The sequence below is a fragment of the Erigeron canadensis genome, chromosome 4, assembly GCF_010389155.1.
Source record: "Erigeron canadensis isolate Cc75 chromosome 4, C_canadensis_v1, whole genome shotgun sequence".
Classification (NCBI taxonomy): Eukaryota; Viridiplantae; Streptophyta; class Magnoliopsida; order Asterales; family Asteraceae; genus Erigeron; species Erigeron canadensis.
The window spans coordinates 15,233,937-15,250,035 of record NC_057764.1 but is presented as its reverse complement, the minus strand read 5'-3'; the positions used below and the strand labels follow the sequence as shown (position 1 = coordinate 15,250,035).

The 16,099-nt window shown below is 33.0% G+C and overlaps 1 protein-coding gene across 1 annotated transcript; it reads left to right on the top strand.

The window, feature by feature from the left end:
• The first annotated feature begins 471 nt into the window (after nucleotides 1-471).
• On the top strand, nucleotides 472-10,836 carry LOC122597028 (arogenate dehydratase/prephenate dehydratase 1, chloroplastic-like). The gene is made up of 12 exons (XM_043769667.1): nucleotides 472-638; nucleotides 1,319-1,397; nucleotides 2,103-2,195; nucleotides 2,275-2,479; nucleotides 2,560-2,636; nucleotides 3,054-3,096; nucleotides 6,643-6,654; nucleotides 8,246-8,364; nucleotides 8,442-8,538; nucleotides 8,994-9,054; nucleotides 9,172-9,253; nucleotides 10,313-10,836. The coding sequence occupies exons 1-12, from the start codon at nucleotides 472-474 to the stop codon at nucleotides 10,367-10,369; spliced, it is 1,092 nt and encodes a 363-aa protein (XP_043625602.1). The 3' UTR covers nucleotides 10,370-10,836.
• Nucleotides 10,837-16,099: the final 5,263 nt, after the last annotated feature.

The following is a 16,099-nucleotide window of genomic DNA, read 5'->3' as shown; positions in this document are numbered from 1 at the left end:
TTCGAAAAAAATTATAGAGCAGATTAACAAATTGAGAGAAACCAGAAAATATCGATCTTCAGGTGATGAACCCTAATGGTTCATAACGATGTATATATACTAGGCATGTTTGGAGTGTTGACAGAAACAACTCTCTTCTCTCTTCTTTTATCTTATTTAGTCCTTCTTTCTTTTTTATCAACAGCTCCAGTCCTTGTACTTAAATATGAATTTGCTTCAGTCCTTTAAGTCCTGCATATTTACTAATCATGTCATAAGTACAAATTAAAACAATCTTAAGAATAAGATTAATCCTTTTAACAGTAGCTATAAAAACACATTTAAGAATTGGACAGTGTCCCTCAAACCCACTTCCATTTTCCTCAAAAACCTGAAAATTAATAGTTAAAAAAAGGATATTTGAAAGTTGTATCCAATTGTGTTACTGCCAGTCACACTCATTCTCAAGTGGGTGTTTTGAGTAATGATTTTATGGTAAATGCTGCTACATTATGGAAATGGGGTTGTTTTAGCACAAAGTTTTCTCAAACTAAACCTCATGTAGAAGACGAAAAGCCTTCGGATTTGCCTTTAAACTTAGAAGCTGGAAGAAATACTGATGATGATACCAAGATTGCCAAATTTCATAAAGATTTCAAATTTTCAATTATTTACCAAGTAACTTTACCTCTGTCAAAACTACATTGGTCCCGGGTAACATAAATAGAACCCTCTCTATTCAGATGGTTGGTTGCTTTTGCTATTGCCTAAATTATTGTGCCTATAAGATGGAAATGTAATTAAGTCAATTGCATTTCATTTGGGGTTTTGACTTTAGACTAATTCATATGTCATTTTATTGAAAAAAAGCTACACTTTTTGCTTTTGATGTCAAAAGAGAGATTCAAATTATGTATTTAGTATGTGATTTTTAATAACAGTTGATAACAAAAATCTATAGGCAGGAGAAATGTGTTGATTACAATCCGTACCGGAATTCCCTTTTAGAATACATCCCCTTTGAGCACATTATGTTAGCCTTATAAAGAAATTACTGTATATTATTTTGGATGGCATGAAAGCTGATCTTAGCTTCAAAATTATTAGTGATTCCAGGTGCATTTTTATGTCATAAGGTGACAACTATGTAGTATATTGCAAGAAATGATTTGCTTTTAGAGTTTTCCAATGTGCGTTAAATGACTATCTACATGTGTGTATATATCAGTGAAGTGTTGGGTTGCAAGAGTATGTGTCTATAAGAAAATGGTCTGTCTTTAATATGCATATACTATATTTGCTTATATATTCGTGTTATATCCATTCTCACGAAATATGTTTTGATTGTAGAACCCTTATCGTCAACGGATCTTATATCCTCTAATAGTGATGGCTCGAAGATACGAATTGCATACAAGGTATCTGTTACAATCTACAATCTTTTATTGCACATACATCACATAGTAATGGAAGTTTCAAGTAAATATTGAATGATAAGTAGGTCAACAATCTGCATATGTCCATCGACCCATGACTCCACATAGAAGTTTAGTTTGTTTTTTCTTTTTCTTTTTATAAGCGAATAAGACATACAAGCCGACAACCGTTCATTCAAATTGTGTGAACTGTTATTTTTTTAAATGTTTTTCCGTAAAGTCGTATCCACACTGATAAGTCCAAGGGGGTGTGTTGATTTGTATTCTCAAATAGATTATTTGATATTGCATCTTGAAGTGTCACTAATCAGTTTTTATTGTTTTGAAAAAATAACTCCTTTCCTTGAATCTGGTATCATATGCGGGTGATATAATTAGATTTGGATAATCTGTTAAATATCAGAAGCTGTGATCATATGCAGGTTATACAAAATGACTGTGTGCTCTTGTTCTTAACTTTTAATCCCCTTACTCAACATGTCTCTAATTTTCACAAAAATATACCCAGATATCGTTTCTAAAAGCAGATGCACACATCCAAACAGAATCTCTTGCAAGCCTTTCTATTACAACTAACTGGCTACTTCTCGTGATAAGATGTCACAATAATACTTTCAAAGGGTGCATCTTAAGACCCACAATCAAAGAACTATCATTCTTATGCTTATATTTTAATGATACATACAGGGTGGACCAGGAGCGAATAGCGAGGCTGCTGCTGTAAAAGCATATCCAAATTGTGAGACGGTCCCCTGGGAAGATTTTGAATCTGTATTTAAGGTAGTTTATACATTTCTCAATTTGTGCTCTTTCGGGTGTGTGATATTTACTTTTACCTTAAAATTGTTATGGTTTTCAGGCAGTCGAGTTGTGGTTAGTGGACAAAGCAGTGGTTCCAATTGAGAATTCTGTAAGCGGAAGTGTTCACAGAAATTATGATCTATTCCTTGGTCATAGGCTACACATTGTAGGAGAAGTGCAGCTCATTGTTAATCACTGCCTCCTGGGATTGCCTGGAGTGCGAAAAGAGGAATTGAAATGCGTTTTAAGCCATCCTCTGGTTAATATGAAAGATTAATGTGGTATTCTTAACTGATGCTGAATTTTGAGTGAAGATTTGAAAATTGTATCTGATATGCGCCACTTGATCAATGTAAGATTATGTTAAACAGGTTGGATGTGGTTAAAGTTACTACTGAAGATACTGCTGGTGCCGCTAAGGTAACTTCTAAAGATCCGATGTATACACTTTCGTTTCATTGTTTTTCAGTTCAATAGAGGTTGAAAATTGGGTGGTTTAGGCAGGTTGGGTGATTGGTGAAAATAGGGTTCAGGTCCAAACGCCTGATATTTAGCATAGAGGTTCGGGGTAACCCGTGTAACGCTTTCTATTCTATTTTTTGTACTTGATGTGTCAAATGAGATCACACAAGTGATTACAATAATAACCAAATTTCTTGAACGAAGCAATTTAGGAGGTTGCACACATTTAAAACACACTCTTGGCAACCTGTTCGAATCGTTATCTTTTTAGCTTGATTATGTGTTACCTGTTGAACCCTTTAAAGATAAACATAACCCTTTATAATTGACATAACTAAATGGGTCATAATAGCACTGCTTTAATATCTAAAATAGATTGTAGCCTCTAATGGTATACGATACATTGGAGCAATTGCTAGTTCATGGGTATAGAAGTTAAGGTCGTTTTTAGAAAGATTAGAAACTAGAGGGGTCAGAAGTGTAAATATTAAAAGGTTGTTAGAAATTAGTTAGTATTCAAATATATATTTAAGCGGTTAAATTGATAGATATAGATAGATATAGATTTCAGTTTTCTGATATATAATCTTGTATCCTGTAATCATTCTTAATGAATACACAAAATTTACAATTCCATTTCCCTTCTTCATTATTCTATATGGTATCAGAGAAATGAAGGTCGTTAATGGCAGATCTTGATCATCGTCATCACGATAAGCTACTTGCTGTCGTTATTCGTTTGAATTGATGATCGTAGCTTGATCGATTCGTCTTTCTTCTGTTTTTTAGGCAGTTTTCCCCAATTTTAATCCATTTCTTGTTCTTGAATTGAATCTAGGGTTTCAATTCGAACGAAATTACTTTTATATTCATAGTATTAAAAATTTCAATAAATCATTCATGGCGACTAATGCTGATGGTTTAGTTAATGATCCGCTGCATCTTGCTAATTCTGATCATCCAGGAATGGTTCTCACCAACACTCCTTTTAATGGAACCAATTTTCTTGGATGGAGTCGTACAGTGAAAATGGCTCTTGGAGCCAAATTGAAGATAGGGTTCATTGATGGAACCCTAACCAAACCAGTTGCTTCTCATGCAGATTATGGAAGATGGACTCGATGTGATTACATGGTTACATGTTGGTTGTTGAACTCTATGACTGCAGAATTGTCTGAAGCTTTTTTGTATGCTCAATCTGCTAAGGAATTGTGGACAGAAATTGAAGAAAGATATGGTCAAAGTAATGGACCTCTCATCTTTCACACTGAAAGGGAATTGAGCAGAGTTACTCAAGGTAATATGTCTATTGCTGCTTACTATAATAAAATGAAGAAGTTTTGGGATGAATTGCATAGCTTGAATGGAATACCAGTTTGTACTTGTGGCAAAATGGGAGAATGTACTTGTAAGATCATGGATAAGTACGCTGAAATTGAAAGCAGGTCTAGGTTGATGCAATTCCTTATGAAGCTTAATGATGACTATGAGTCTGTTAGGAATCAAATCTTGTCCATGGATCCTCTTCCAACCATAAATAAGGCATATTATATAGTTCAACAAGTAGAGAAACAAAAACAAGTCACTCACCACACTCCTGATCACACTGCATTTTTTGCCAATAATGCAAATAAAGGAAATCAGAATTTCAAGAAGTTTGTGTCTAGTGATAATAAGGGAGAGAAACCTTTTTGTACTCACTGCAAACAAACTGGTCATTTGTATGAACAATGCTTTGAGAGATTGGGATATCCAGACTGGTACAAACGAAAAAAGGTCAAAAAAGAGGGAAGAATGGTTGCACAGATTAGTACCAATTTTGGTGACATAAGTCAGAAGGATTCACCTTTTGACATGGAGTATGAAAATGAGATTCATTGTGATCAGAAATCAGCAATTGATCAGAAATTAGTGGCTGCTGTGTGTACAGAGATGATGAAGATGTTAAAAGGAAATCATGTGATTGAGGGACAGAATACTGATTGTGGTAAAATTGGTCAACCACATGCAGGTATGTCATTTCATGCCAGATTACAAGCATTGGTTTCCATTGTTGACATAGATTTTAAGAAGGATTGGGTCAATGACACTGGGCCACTGATCATATGTCACCTCATTTAGAACTATTTCATGACATTATAGACCTTAAATATCCCATAAAAGTCAAATGACCTGATGGTTCTCATAAACTTGTTACTAAAATTGGCAAGGTTAAAATTAATTCCTTTTTAACCTTGACTAATGTGCTATATGTTCCTGATTTCCAAATTAATTTGTTGTCTATTGGTAGACTCTTAAATTCAAAACCCCTAATTGCCATTTTTGGTGGGTCCTGGTTTGCTTTTCAGGACCTTACAACTAACAAGGTTGTAGCTGTTGGCAAAGGCACCAAAAATCTCTATGTGTGCAAAGGGCAATCTTCTTCTGCTCTTGCTTCTTTTTCTGTTGTTGTAGCTTCTTTTGTAAATAAAGTCTTGAATAATACTTGTAAGCAAATTAACGCTTCTTTGTTTCATCATAAACTAGGTCATACCTCTGTATCCAAATTGATTCACATTGATGAATACAAAAATGTTAATATCTCAAATTTTTTCTGTGAAACTTGTGTTTTATTCAAACAACACAGATTGCCTTTCCCAGTTAGTCATTCTAGAACTAACAATCCTTTTGAGCTTATTCATGTTGACTTATGGGGTCCATACAAGGTTTCTACTCTAAATGGAGCTCATTACTTCTTAACCATAGTTGATGATTTCACTAGAAGTACTTGGACCTATCCCTTGCACACAAAAGACCAAGTTTTCCCTGTTCTTCAGAATTTCATTTCTTATGTTCAAAATCATTTTCACACTAAACCCAAATATTTAAGGTCTGATAATGGTTCTAAAATAGTTAATAATGAGTGCATGATATATTTGAGGTCTCAAGGGATTTAACATCAAAAATCCATGGTTTACACACCTCAACAGAATGCTGTAGTTGAAAGAAAGCATAGACATCTGTTAGACACTGCTAGAACTTTAAGGCTGACTGCAGGATTGCCTAAACAGTTTTGGGGACATTGTGTTTTAGCTGCAACTTATCTCATTAACAAGATGCCCATGAAAATCTTGAACTGGAAGACACCTTATGAGTTTTTTCATAAATGTCCACCAAATTATGATAATTTGAGGGTGTTTGGTTGTTTGTGCTATGCTGCTGTGACTAAACCTCAGAAAGACAAGTTGGAACCAAGAGGAATTAAGTGTGTGTTTTTAGGCTATCCACCTGGTCAGAAAGGGTATATTTTATATAATCTTTCTACGAAAGAAATTTTCCACAGTAGGGATGTGCTTTTTAAGGAAACATAATTTCCTTTCAAAGAAAATTCTTCACAGATCACTGCTTATCCAAAACCTATTTTCCCTACTGATCTTGTCACTTTGGAAGATGAAGGAAATAGATTGCATACTAATGCAATTTCAAGTGATATTTCTACATCTTGTGAGGATTCTGGTGAGGTTTTACCGAATATAGGTCAATCTGTTCCCACTAGCGATCCACAAAATCCTGTACCATCTTCTTCAAATACCCAGAATTGTTTGAGAAAATCAAATAGAAATGTGGTTCAACCAAAATGGTTACAAGATTTTGTTGTACCTAAAGGCAAAAATTCTATTGCTTCTATGGCAATTTATGAATCTTCTAAAGTCTCCCCTGTTTATCCAATATTCAAGAATGAGGAATTTGAGCACTATCCTCCAGATTATGTGGCTTCATTAGCAAATGTTTTAAGCAACTTTGAGCCCTCAACTTATGCTCAGGCTGTTCAAGATAAAGGTTGGGTGGAAGCGATGGAAAAGGAACTTTTGGCTTTAAAAGAAAACAATACTTGGAGTTTGACCACTTTGCCTTCTAATCATAAGGCAATCTCTTCAAAATGGGTTTACAAAACAAAATATTTGTCAGATGGTACAGTTGAAAGGCTTAAGGCAAGGTTGGTTATCAAGGGTTTTAATCAACAAGAAGGGACTGATTACAAGCATAATTTTTCTCCAGTTGCAAAGGCAGCAACTGTAAGAGTATTGATTGCAATTGCTACTGCAAAAGAATGGCCTTTACATCAGCTTGATGTAAATAATGCTTTCCTTCATGGATTTGTTGATGAGGAAATATACATGTTTCCACCTGAAGGTTATCACAAAGCATTGCCAAACCAAGTCTGCAAATTAAATAAATCCTTATATGGCTTGAAACAGGCTTCTAGACAATGGAATATTGAACTGATAAAATTTCTTACTTCATTAGGCTTTGAACAGTCTAAGCATGATTATTCTTTGTTTGTCAAAGCCAAGGGGGACTTATTTACTGCTATCTTGGTATATGTTGATGACATAATTGTCACAGGGAATGATGATAGTGAAATTAAAGAGATTAAATTGGCTTTGGATAGAAAATTCACTATCAAAGATCTGGGTTTAGCAAGGTATTTTCTTGGCATAGAATTATGCAGAAATGAATTGGGGACTTATTTGAATCAAATAAAGTACACCTTAGATCTTCTTAAGGATGCTGGTTTAACTGCTGCTAAACCAGTTGGTTTTCCTTTGCCCACATATGGTAAATTGTCTCTTGATAAAGGCCAATTGTTGTTAGAACTAGAATCTTACAGGAGGTTGATTGGCAGATGTTATATCTTTCAATGACAAGACCAGATATATCATATGTTGTACAACACTTGAGTCAATTTGTATCTTCACCAAGAGAACCTCACATGCAGGTTGCTGTTCATTTGTTAAGATATTTGAAAGGGACCATTTCAAAGGGATTGTTCTATCCTGTACAACAACAATTGAAGGTCACAGGTTTTAGTGATGCAGATTGGGCTTCTTGTTTGATGACAAGGAGATCACTCACTGGCTATTGTATTTTCTTAGGACATGCATTAGTTTCTTGGAAAACTAAGAAACAAGCAACTGCTTCAAGATCTTCCACAGAAGCAGAGTATAGAAGTATGGCAGCTACTACTTGTGAATTAGTGTGGCTTACTTATTTGTTGAAGGATTTACACATTCCTGTTAAGGTTCCTCTGACTCTGTTTTGTGATAATAAAGCAGCTCAACAAATAGCTGCTAATCCATGCTATCATGACAGAACTAAACATTTGGATATTGATTGCCACTTTACAAGAGACAAGGTTCAAGAAGGTTTTCTGCAAACAGCATATATCCCTACACATTTCCAGTTGGCAGACATCATGACTAAAGCTCTGGGTTCTTCACATCATTCATTTTTGAGCAACAACTTGGGTCTACAAGAGGTTCCAACTTGAGGGGGTATATAGAAGTTAAGGTCATTTTTAGAAAGATTAGAAACTAGAGGGGTCAGAAGTGTAAATATTAAAAGGTTGTTAGAAATTAGTTAGTATTCAAATATATATTTAAGCGGTTAAATTGATAGATATAAATAGATATAGATTTCAGTTTTCTGATATATAATCTTATATATAATCTTGTATCCTGTAATCATTCTTAATTAATACACAAAATTTACAATTCCATTTCCCTTCATTATTCTATAATGGGCAGCAGAAATATATGGGCTCAACATTCTTTCAAAGAAAATCCAAAATGATTCAGATAACATCACTCGTTTTCTAATAGTAGCAAGAGAACCTATAATCCTAGGAACTAACAAACCCCATAAGGTAAAGATCTATTCTTTATCTTTCATGCCACATCCTTTGTCAGTATTAATGATGAAAAAAATAATTTCATTTTCGAGACAAGTATTGTCTTCACATTGGAAGAAGGTCCCGGAGTATTATTCAGAGCGTTGTCAGTGTTTTCTCTTTCGGATATCAACTTATCAAAGGTAACTTGTACCAGTTCTCGTCTAAATCTGATCTACTTTAACTATAAGTTGAGATGGTAATGTCAGCCCTCTCATTATGAAAACAAGCCAGTTTGGTTTATATTGTCTTGATAACTGGTCAAACGGTAACAAAATAACTACAAGGAAAAAGGTAAAATGGATTTAATGGGTCAAACTGGTACAACGGTTGCTAGGAATCCAAGAAAGATGGATAGTTTATAGTCGACTCCCATTCAATGGAGGACATTTAAATACTATCTAATGTTCACATATTACAGGTGGATGTTATTTTGCTGATAAAGGTTTAGGGTTATCTTTATCATTTAATTCATTTATTACTTGCAAAAGTTTTTTTATGAGAAAAATATTGTTAGGGGGTCAGCTCCAGCCACATGCCTATTTTGTCTCCTCTACTTAAAAGTAATCATTTGACTAATCTTTTGTTCCGAAATCTAATTATAGATCGAGAGCCGGCCAATCGTCCACTAAAAATCGTCGATGATAGCATCAAAGGGAGAACCAAGTGAGTTCACTTTTTAGAGTTGACTTCCTGGGATAATTGTTGAGATTTGGTTTTATTTTATCTTGTTGACAGTAGATGATGCTTTTTAATCGCTTACATCTGACGTGATTGTGACATGTACTTCAACTATTTCGTTTACATTGATATTGAAGTTTCAATGGCTGAGCCTCGTGCCCAAAATGCTCTTAGACATCTGCAGGTTTGTGGTCATGGTTCATATTATTTTCTTTGTATCCAATTACAAAGACATCATCTTTCTCCTCATAAAAACCGATTACACAAGAGAGGCGTGGTAGGTATACGACATCCTACTGCTTGATTAAGATGGTGTGTATATAAATTTTGATTTAGGAACATGTGTACAGCCACGGGAAATTTTGGTTGACTTCTGAGGTCAAACAAAAAAATCCTAATAATTGATATGAATTTTGTCTTTTTTTAAGAAAAACTTGATAGTTTACATGGAGTTATGTGAGATAATCAACTCACATTTGTTTCTATTTCAACTTCATAATATAATACAATCCATACAAGTCCAAAAAATACGAGGGCGGACTTTTAAGGGTCAAACGAGTTATTTTCATCTTCAAAACTCTTAAAACAAAAGCTTGTGGAATTATATGAAATAATAAATGGTATGTTTGAATCAGGGTCGTCCCTTAAGATTCATAGATATTGGCTGAGCGTCAAAAAAGGGTCTATAGGCTAAGCGCAACAAATTTTATTATATCTATGGTTAATTGTATAAAATATTAAACCTTTTTCTTATAATAATTAATAACTAATAAAGTTAAACATTAATAAGGTTAATTAATTATTATCTCCATAAAATACAAATATTATCTGCAACTTAAAGCAAAGTAGGGACAAAAGACAATTTGTGTGATGATCAGATGATGTGATCACTTTGACAGAGGCACAGAGCACCGCTTGACTGCTTGAGAATTGTCGAATTGTGTTGACTGCGTAAGTTTTTTATTTTTTATAAAGCCGGTATAGATTTTAATTATATATATATATAATATAAAAATAAAAAAAATCGGGCTCCCTAAAAAACCGGGCCTCGGCCCGTCGCCCACTTTGCCCCCTTGTAGACCGGCCCTGTGTTTGATAACTTCTGTTCAAAAATACTCCTACTATCAGAAAAGTCCATATTTGACTTTTTGAGGGTCAATAGAATTAGTGTTTCTCCTGAAAAATGGCAAGATGATTAATCTGTTTGTACAAACAATGAGTTCTTTATCTATAATTCTTGCAGGAATTTTGCTGTTTCCTTCGTGTTCTAGGTTGCTATCCAGTGGATGCATTCCAATAGATGAGTGTTCTTTCAACTGTTCATATCACAAAATATATGGCTCCATGCTGACTTAGTGTTGATGTAAAGTAATTAATAGAAAACAGCAACCTTTCAAAACCTTGGCAAACTTTGATGCAGCGAATAGATGATATATAGTATATGCGGATAACATCTACATGAGTAAAAGTTTGTAAATTGCAGCATAGTATGCAAAAACTTGATGAAAAGCTTTGAAACTAGATTCACCAACAATGAGATTAGCTCAAGATGCTTGATGCTGCTTAATGGCGGCTTTCTTGCTTTTCAAACATCCATGGGATGCAAAAACATTTACATCTTCCGTTCGTATGTTTGTATTTCTATGCTACTACAGCAACCTTTGGGTTATATCTAGTAGGTTGTTAACTTGTGTTTATAATTTCTCAGAGATCTGTACCTTGCACTTTCTTAGGATACACATCTCATCACAAAGGTTTTTTAATCCATCTTTCGTATGCGCTGATCCTTTATAAGTAGTCCTTTTTTTCCATCTTTTCTTTATCCCGCCACTTCTCCAGATACTCAAAATTCTATTACTTGTACTGCTCTATCGACTATCTTGTCCATAAAAAATGCTCCTTTTTCTTAGCTCGCGTAAATCTTATGAGCATTATTTTACCAAAAACATACACCGCCAGTCCTAAAAACTTTTGGGATCATATTCTTTACCGCATTTATCGTATCCTTTAAGACTCAACTTACTACTTTTTCGAGTTTTTTTCCAAATAGGTGTAATGGGAAAACTTATTTACCAAATTGGTATGGTTTTGAAAATATTTACCTTTTTAGTATAAAACCTAATTAAACATTATATCTCCCAATAACTACAATAACTATTAAACAACCACTTAAATTTATTTCTAAAAAAGTTACAACCTTTGGATGAAAAAGAAAAATAAATTGTGATCATTGGATCACTTTGCTGACCTATGTTTTCTTTTTAGATAACATTTACGGTTTTTTTTCAATTTAATATTTAAAACTTAATAAAAGTCCTTATATTCCTCATATGATTTCAAGTACGGAGTATATTGAAACATCATCAGATCAAAGTACTAATATATCACAACATTGAATGAGGACTATTATTTTTAATCAAGTAAAAAATATTTTTATACTAACTTCCCTAAGCTGTCATAGTTCTGATTCTTGGTATGTATTGTTATTACAAATTAATTATTTTTCTCTATATATTTATATGAAATTTATTTTTTTTTGATTTCATCTTGAATCTGCTCAATATAAGCAAACAAACTTTAATTCTTTTTGCATGCTCAGATTCTTTCATCACTTTGTGGTACAAGTACTCTGCTTAGCAAGTACATTTACTATTTAAATTCATTCTTATATGGCATTATATAAACGAAAGACGAGTTAATATGCTTAAGTTGAAAATCCATAAATTTAATTTGATTTTTCTGCTATATTTTAAGTTGATGTGTCATCAACCCATCATCATATTTAACGTCTTATGTTAGATTTAGATATCAACTCTATCATTATCATTGTCTGTTCAATACAGGAACATGATAATGAAAAAACAGATGATAACTAATCCTTTTTCTTGTCTTTATATATTATAAATATAATATTTAATTAGGTTTTATACTAAAATGGTAAATATTTTTGAAACCATACCAATTTGATAATAAGTTTTCATACTACACCCATTAGGAAAAAAAACTCCTACTTTTTCCCAAGCTCGTAAATATCCAAAATGATATGATTCAATGTCAACTTTTACTTTTGACTTCAACTGCAGTCAAGGTTTTTATTCCTCCAACCATAGTTTGAAGAGTTATTTAATTAATAATGTTCGTTGATTGTTAACCTACGTTTTCCTTATCGAGGATGTTAATAATTCCAATACTTGTTTTTATGATGAGATTATGGTGACGACAAATAGTCCCTTTACTTAACCTAGGTTACCATTAAATTGTAATTAAAATTGTAAATCGACGGGATTAGTGACCTATTTATAATGTCTTTGACCTTAAAACTCGAGTCACTTTTCAAATTTAAATTGTCAGCTAAAAAGAAAATCTATTAAATTTTAAATTGTATTAAATATGATTGCTTGAATTTATAAGTGGGTTGGTCAAGGGTATCTTTTAAATTCACTATGTGGGGCTCAGGTGAGAGTTTTTCCCAAGATCTCAGGTTTGAGTCTTGGCTTTCTCATCTCAAGATATTTTCTATGAGGATGGGATTGGGGTCTAACAAATCACTGATTAAAATTATCTCTATCACGTCTGAATCGAAAGTAACTTTACAAATAAATTAATAAATAAAGTTATGTCTTTATTTAAAAGACATAACTATATTTACTAATTTATTTAAAAAAATAATATAATAATCTCTCTCTTCTTTCTCTCTAACCTCTTCCTCTCCCTAACGGTAACAAATTTCTAGATCTAAGATCTGAATTTGTGATCTGAAGAGTGGGATTGAGATTGAGAGTTTGAGATTGAGATTATCCCTATCCGGTTAAGGCTTCCACCCCGGTGGATCTAACCTTATTTTTCACTTTTGGGCCGGAGGTCCCTTCCACTCCGGTGGATCTGGAAGCAGGCTCTCTACCTTTGAGTAAGGATAAGGTTTGTCTACATCATACCTCCCCCATAGCCCGGCTTATGTCGAGATTGGGTACCTTGTTGTTGTTGTTGTTCTTTATTTATAAAAAAACATTAAATAATAATAATAGTAAATAACAATAATAGGTGTTGCTATGTAAGTTAGTTAATGAAACTAGACCAATTCGTAAGTAAATAGTTGATCATTATAATCTTGAGGTAAAAGATTTACTTAACTAAAAAAAAGGAGGAATATTAGAATATCTAGCATTCGTTACAAATTATATTTAATTTTCATTTTATATGTTTCATATTTTTTATTAATAAAATAATAAATTTGTTATTATAGAAATCTTATTATAATACGGATATATGAATATTATTAAATAGATTACTGTTTAATAAATATAATTAAAAAAACACTTGTCGTTTCAATACGACGCAACTTGTCGATCAAAATATGCTACAATCCTGTTTTAGTTTATTTATAGATAGATACCTAAAATAATCGTCTTGCTATGAAGCTTGGTGTATCGATTTTTCATAAACAAACTCGAATGTAAATTCGTAAAAGCTTAATTAATTAATTGGCCCACTAAAATCATATTGAGTTCATACATATGTTAAAAGTTGTACAAAGTGTCCCTAAAATTAAATAAGTCCGTATCATAGAATTTTGGTGGCCATATATATGATGGATTGGAACTTCATTGTGTATTTGTGTGGTCATATTCTCCTCTGCCACATGATCTATACAAGTTGGGAATATAATTGAGCAGAAATTAAAATTCAAGATGTTCTATCCCCTAAAAATGGTCCACACATCATACATGAAAATTTCAGCTGTGGTGAGTATTTCTCCAATATCTGTTGAAACACAAAATATGTCAAAATAGCTAAAATTATTCAATAACTTTAGAGATTATATTCACTCTAGGATATCAAACTTTACGATTGTAATTAACTGGGAAGAATTTTTTGTTCAAAATAACTATTTGAAACCATTTTTAATTTTTTTTGGAAGATTTTATATAACTGGGAGACTATATTTATTTACAGTGTATTAAATTAACATATTGAGTGGTTAGTTATTATAAAATAAGTATTAAAATAAGATAAATAACATAAAATTTTGACAATTAAATCATGATAAAACTATTATATAACGATTAATAAAGCAGAAATATGTAAATTAATGCACAAAGATTTTTTTGATCCATAACGATTTTCATTCACTACAAGAAAAACTGATATTACTGACAGATTTCCGACGGAAAAAAATTCCGTCCCAAATTACCGACAGCTTTCCTACGGATTTCAGACAAACAACCAATAAAAATCATACAAAAACATTTACGACGGATTAGGGACAGATTACCGACAGATATATAAACCGTCGGAAATCCGTCGCTATTAGGGACGAAATTACAACGAACTTCAACTTGCCATCCCTAATCCGTCGGTATCAGGGACGGATTAGGACCGTCGGAAATCCGTCACCATTAGGGACGGAATTACGACGGACTTCAACTTGCCGTCCCTAATCCGTCGCTATTAGGGACGGACCAAATCTATTTTTTTAACGACGGATTTATGGCGGACTTAAATCTTTACGTCCCTAATCCGTCGCTATTATGGACGGATTTGCGACAGACCAAATATACCTTTTTTTATTTTTTCGACTATAAGAGTAATGATTTGCATATACAAGTAACGATAAAATGTATTTATACATTTAGATTTCTAATGTTACGATCTACGCACCAATGGACGATTTGTTTGTGGCGTTCACATGTTCAACCGAGTCAGTGTATATGTAGTTTATACTTGAACATAAGTGTTTGTAGATAAACTCGCAAGGATGTGTGAGTTTCTACACTTTTTATTTTTTTAATATGTTTATTTAGTGATATAGTTGTATTTAGGAATGAAAGTTTATGACCTCTTGTCGAAAATGTTTTTTTAAAAATAATAAAATAATTGGCCGTCCCTAATAGCGACGGATTAGGGATAGACCAGTATGCGATTTTGCGTTTTCTCGAGCATACGAGCATCTATATTCACATATAAGTACGTATTAAGTGTTTTTATATATATATGGAGTCCTATTGGTACCATATAAACACAATTGTCCGCTTTGTTTGATGCATCTACACCTTTAACCTAGGGCACATATATGTAGTTTTATACTCGAACGTAAGTGTTTATAGATAAACTCGCAAGGATGTGTGAGTTTCTACACTTTTTATTTTTATTTTAATATGTTTATTTAGTGATATAGTTGTAATTAGGAATGAAAGTTTATGACCTCTTGTCGAAAATGTATTTTTTAAAATAAAAAAATAATTGGTCGTCCATAATCCATCCCTAATAGCGACGGATTAGGGACGGACCCGTATGCGATTTGCGTTTTCTCGAGCATACAAGCATCTATATTCACATATAAGTACGTATTAAGTGTTTATATATATATATGGAGTCCTAATGGTACCATATATACACAATTGTCCGCTTTGTTTGATGCGTCTACACCTTTAACTTAGCGCACGTATATGTAGTTTATACTCGAACGTAAGTGTTTGTAGATAAACTCACAAGGATGTGTGAGTTTCTACACTTTTTATTTTTTTAATATGTTTATTTAGTGATATAGTTGTATTTAGGAATGAAAGTTTATGACCTCTTGTCGAAAATGTTTTTTTAAAAATAAAAAAATAATTGGCCGTCCCTAATCCGTCCCTAATAGCGACGGATTAGGGACGGACCAGTATGCGATTTTGCGTTTTCTCGAGCATACGAGCATCTATATTCACATATAAGTATGTATTAGGTGTTTTTATATATATGGAGTCCTATTGGTACCATATAAACACAATTGTCCGCTTTGTTTGATGCATCTACACCTTTAACCTAGGGCACATATATGTAGTTTTAAACTCGAACGTAAGTGTTTGTAGATAAACTCGCAAGGATGTGTGAGTTTCTACACTTTTTATTTTTTTTAATATGTTTATTTAGTGATATAGTTGTATTTAGGAATGAAAGTTTATGACCTCTTGTCGAAAATGTATTTTTTAAAATAAAAAAATAATTAGCCGTCCCTAATTGCGACGGATTAGGGACGGACCAGTATGCG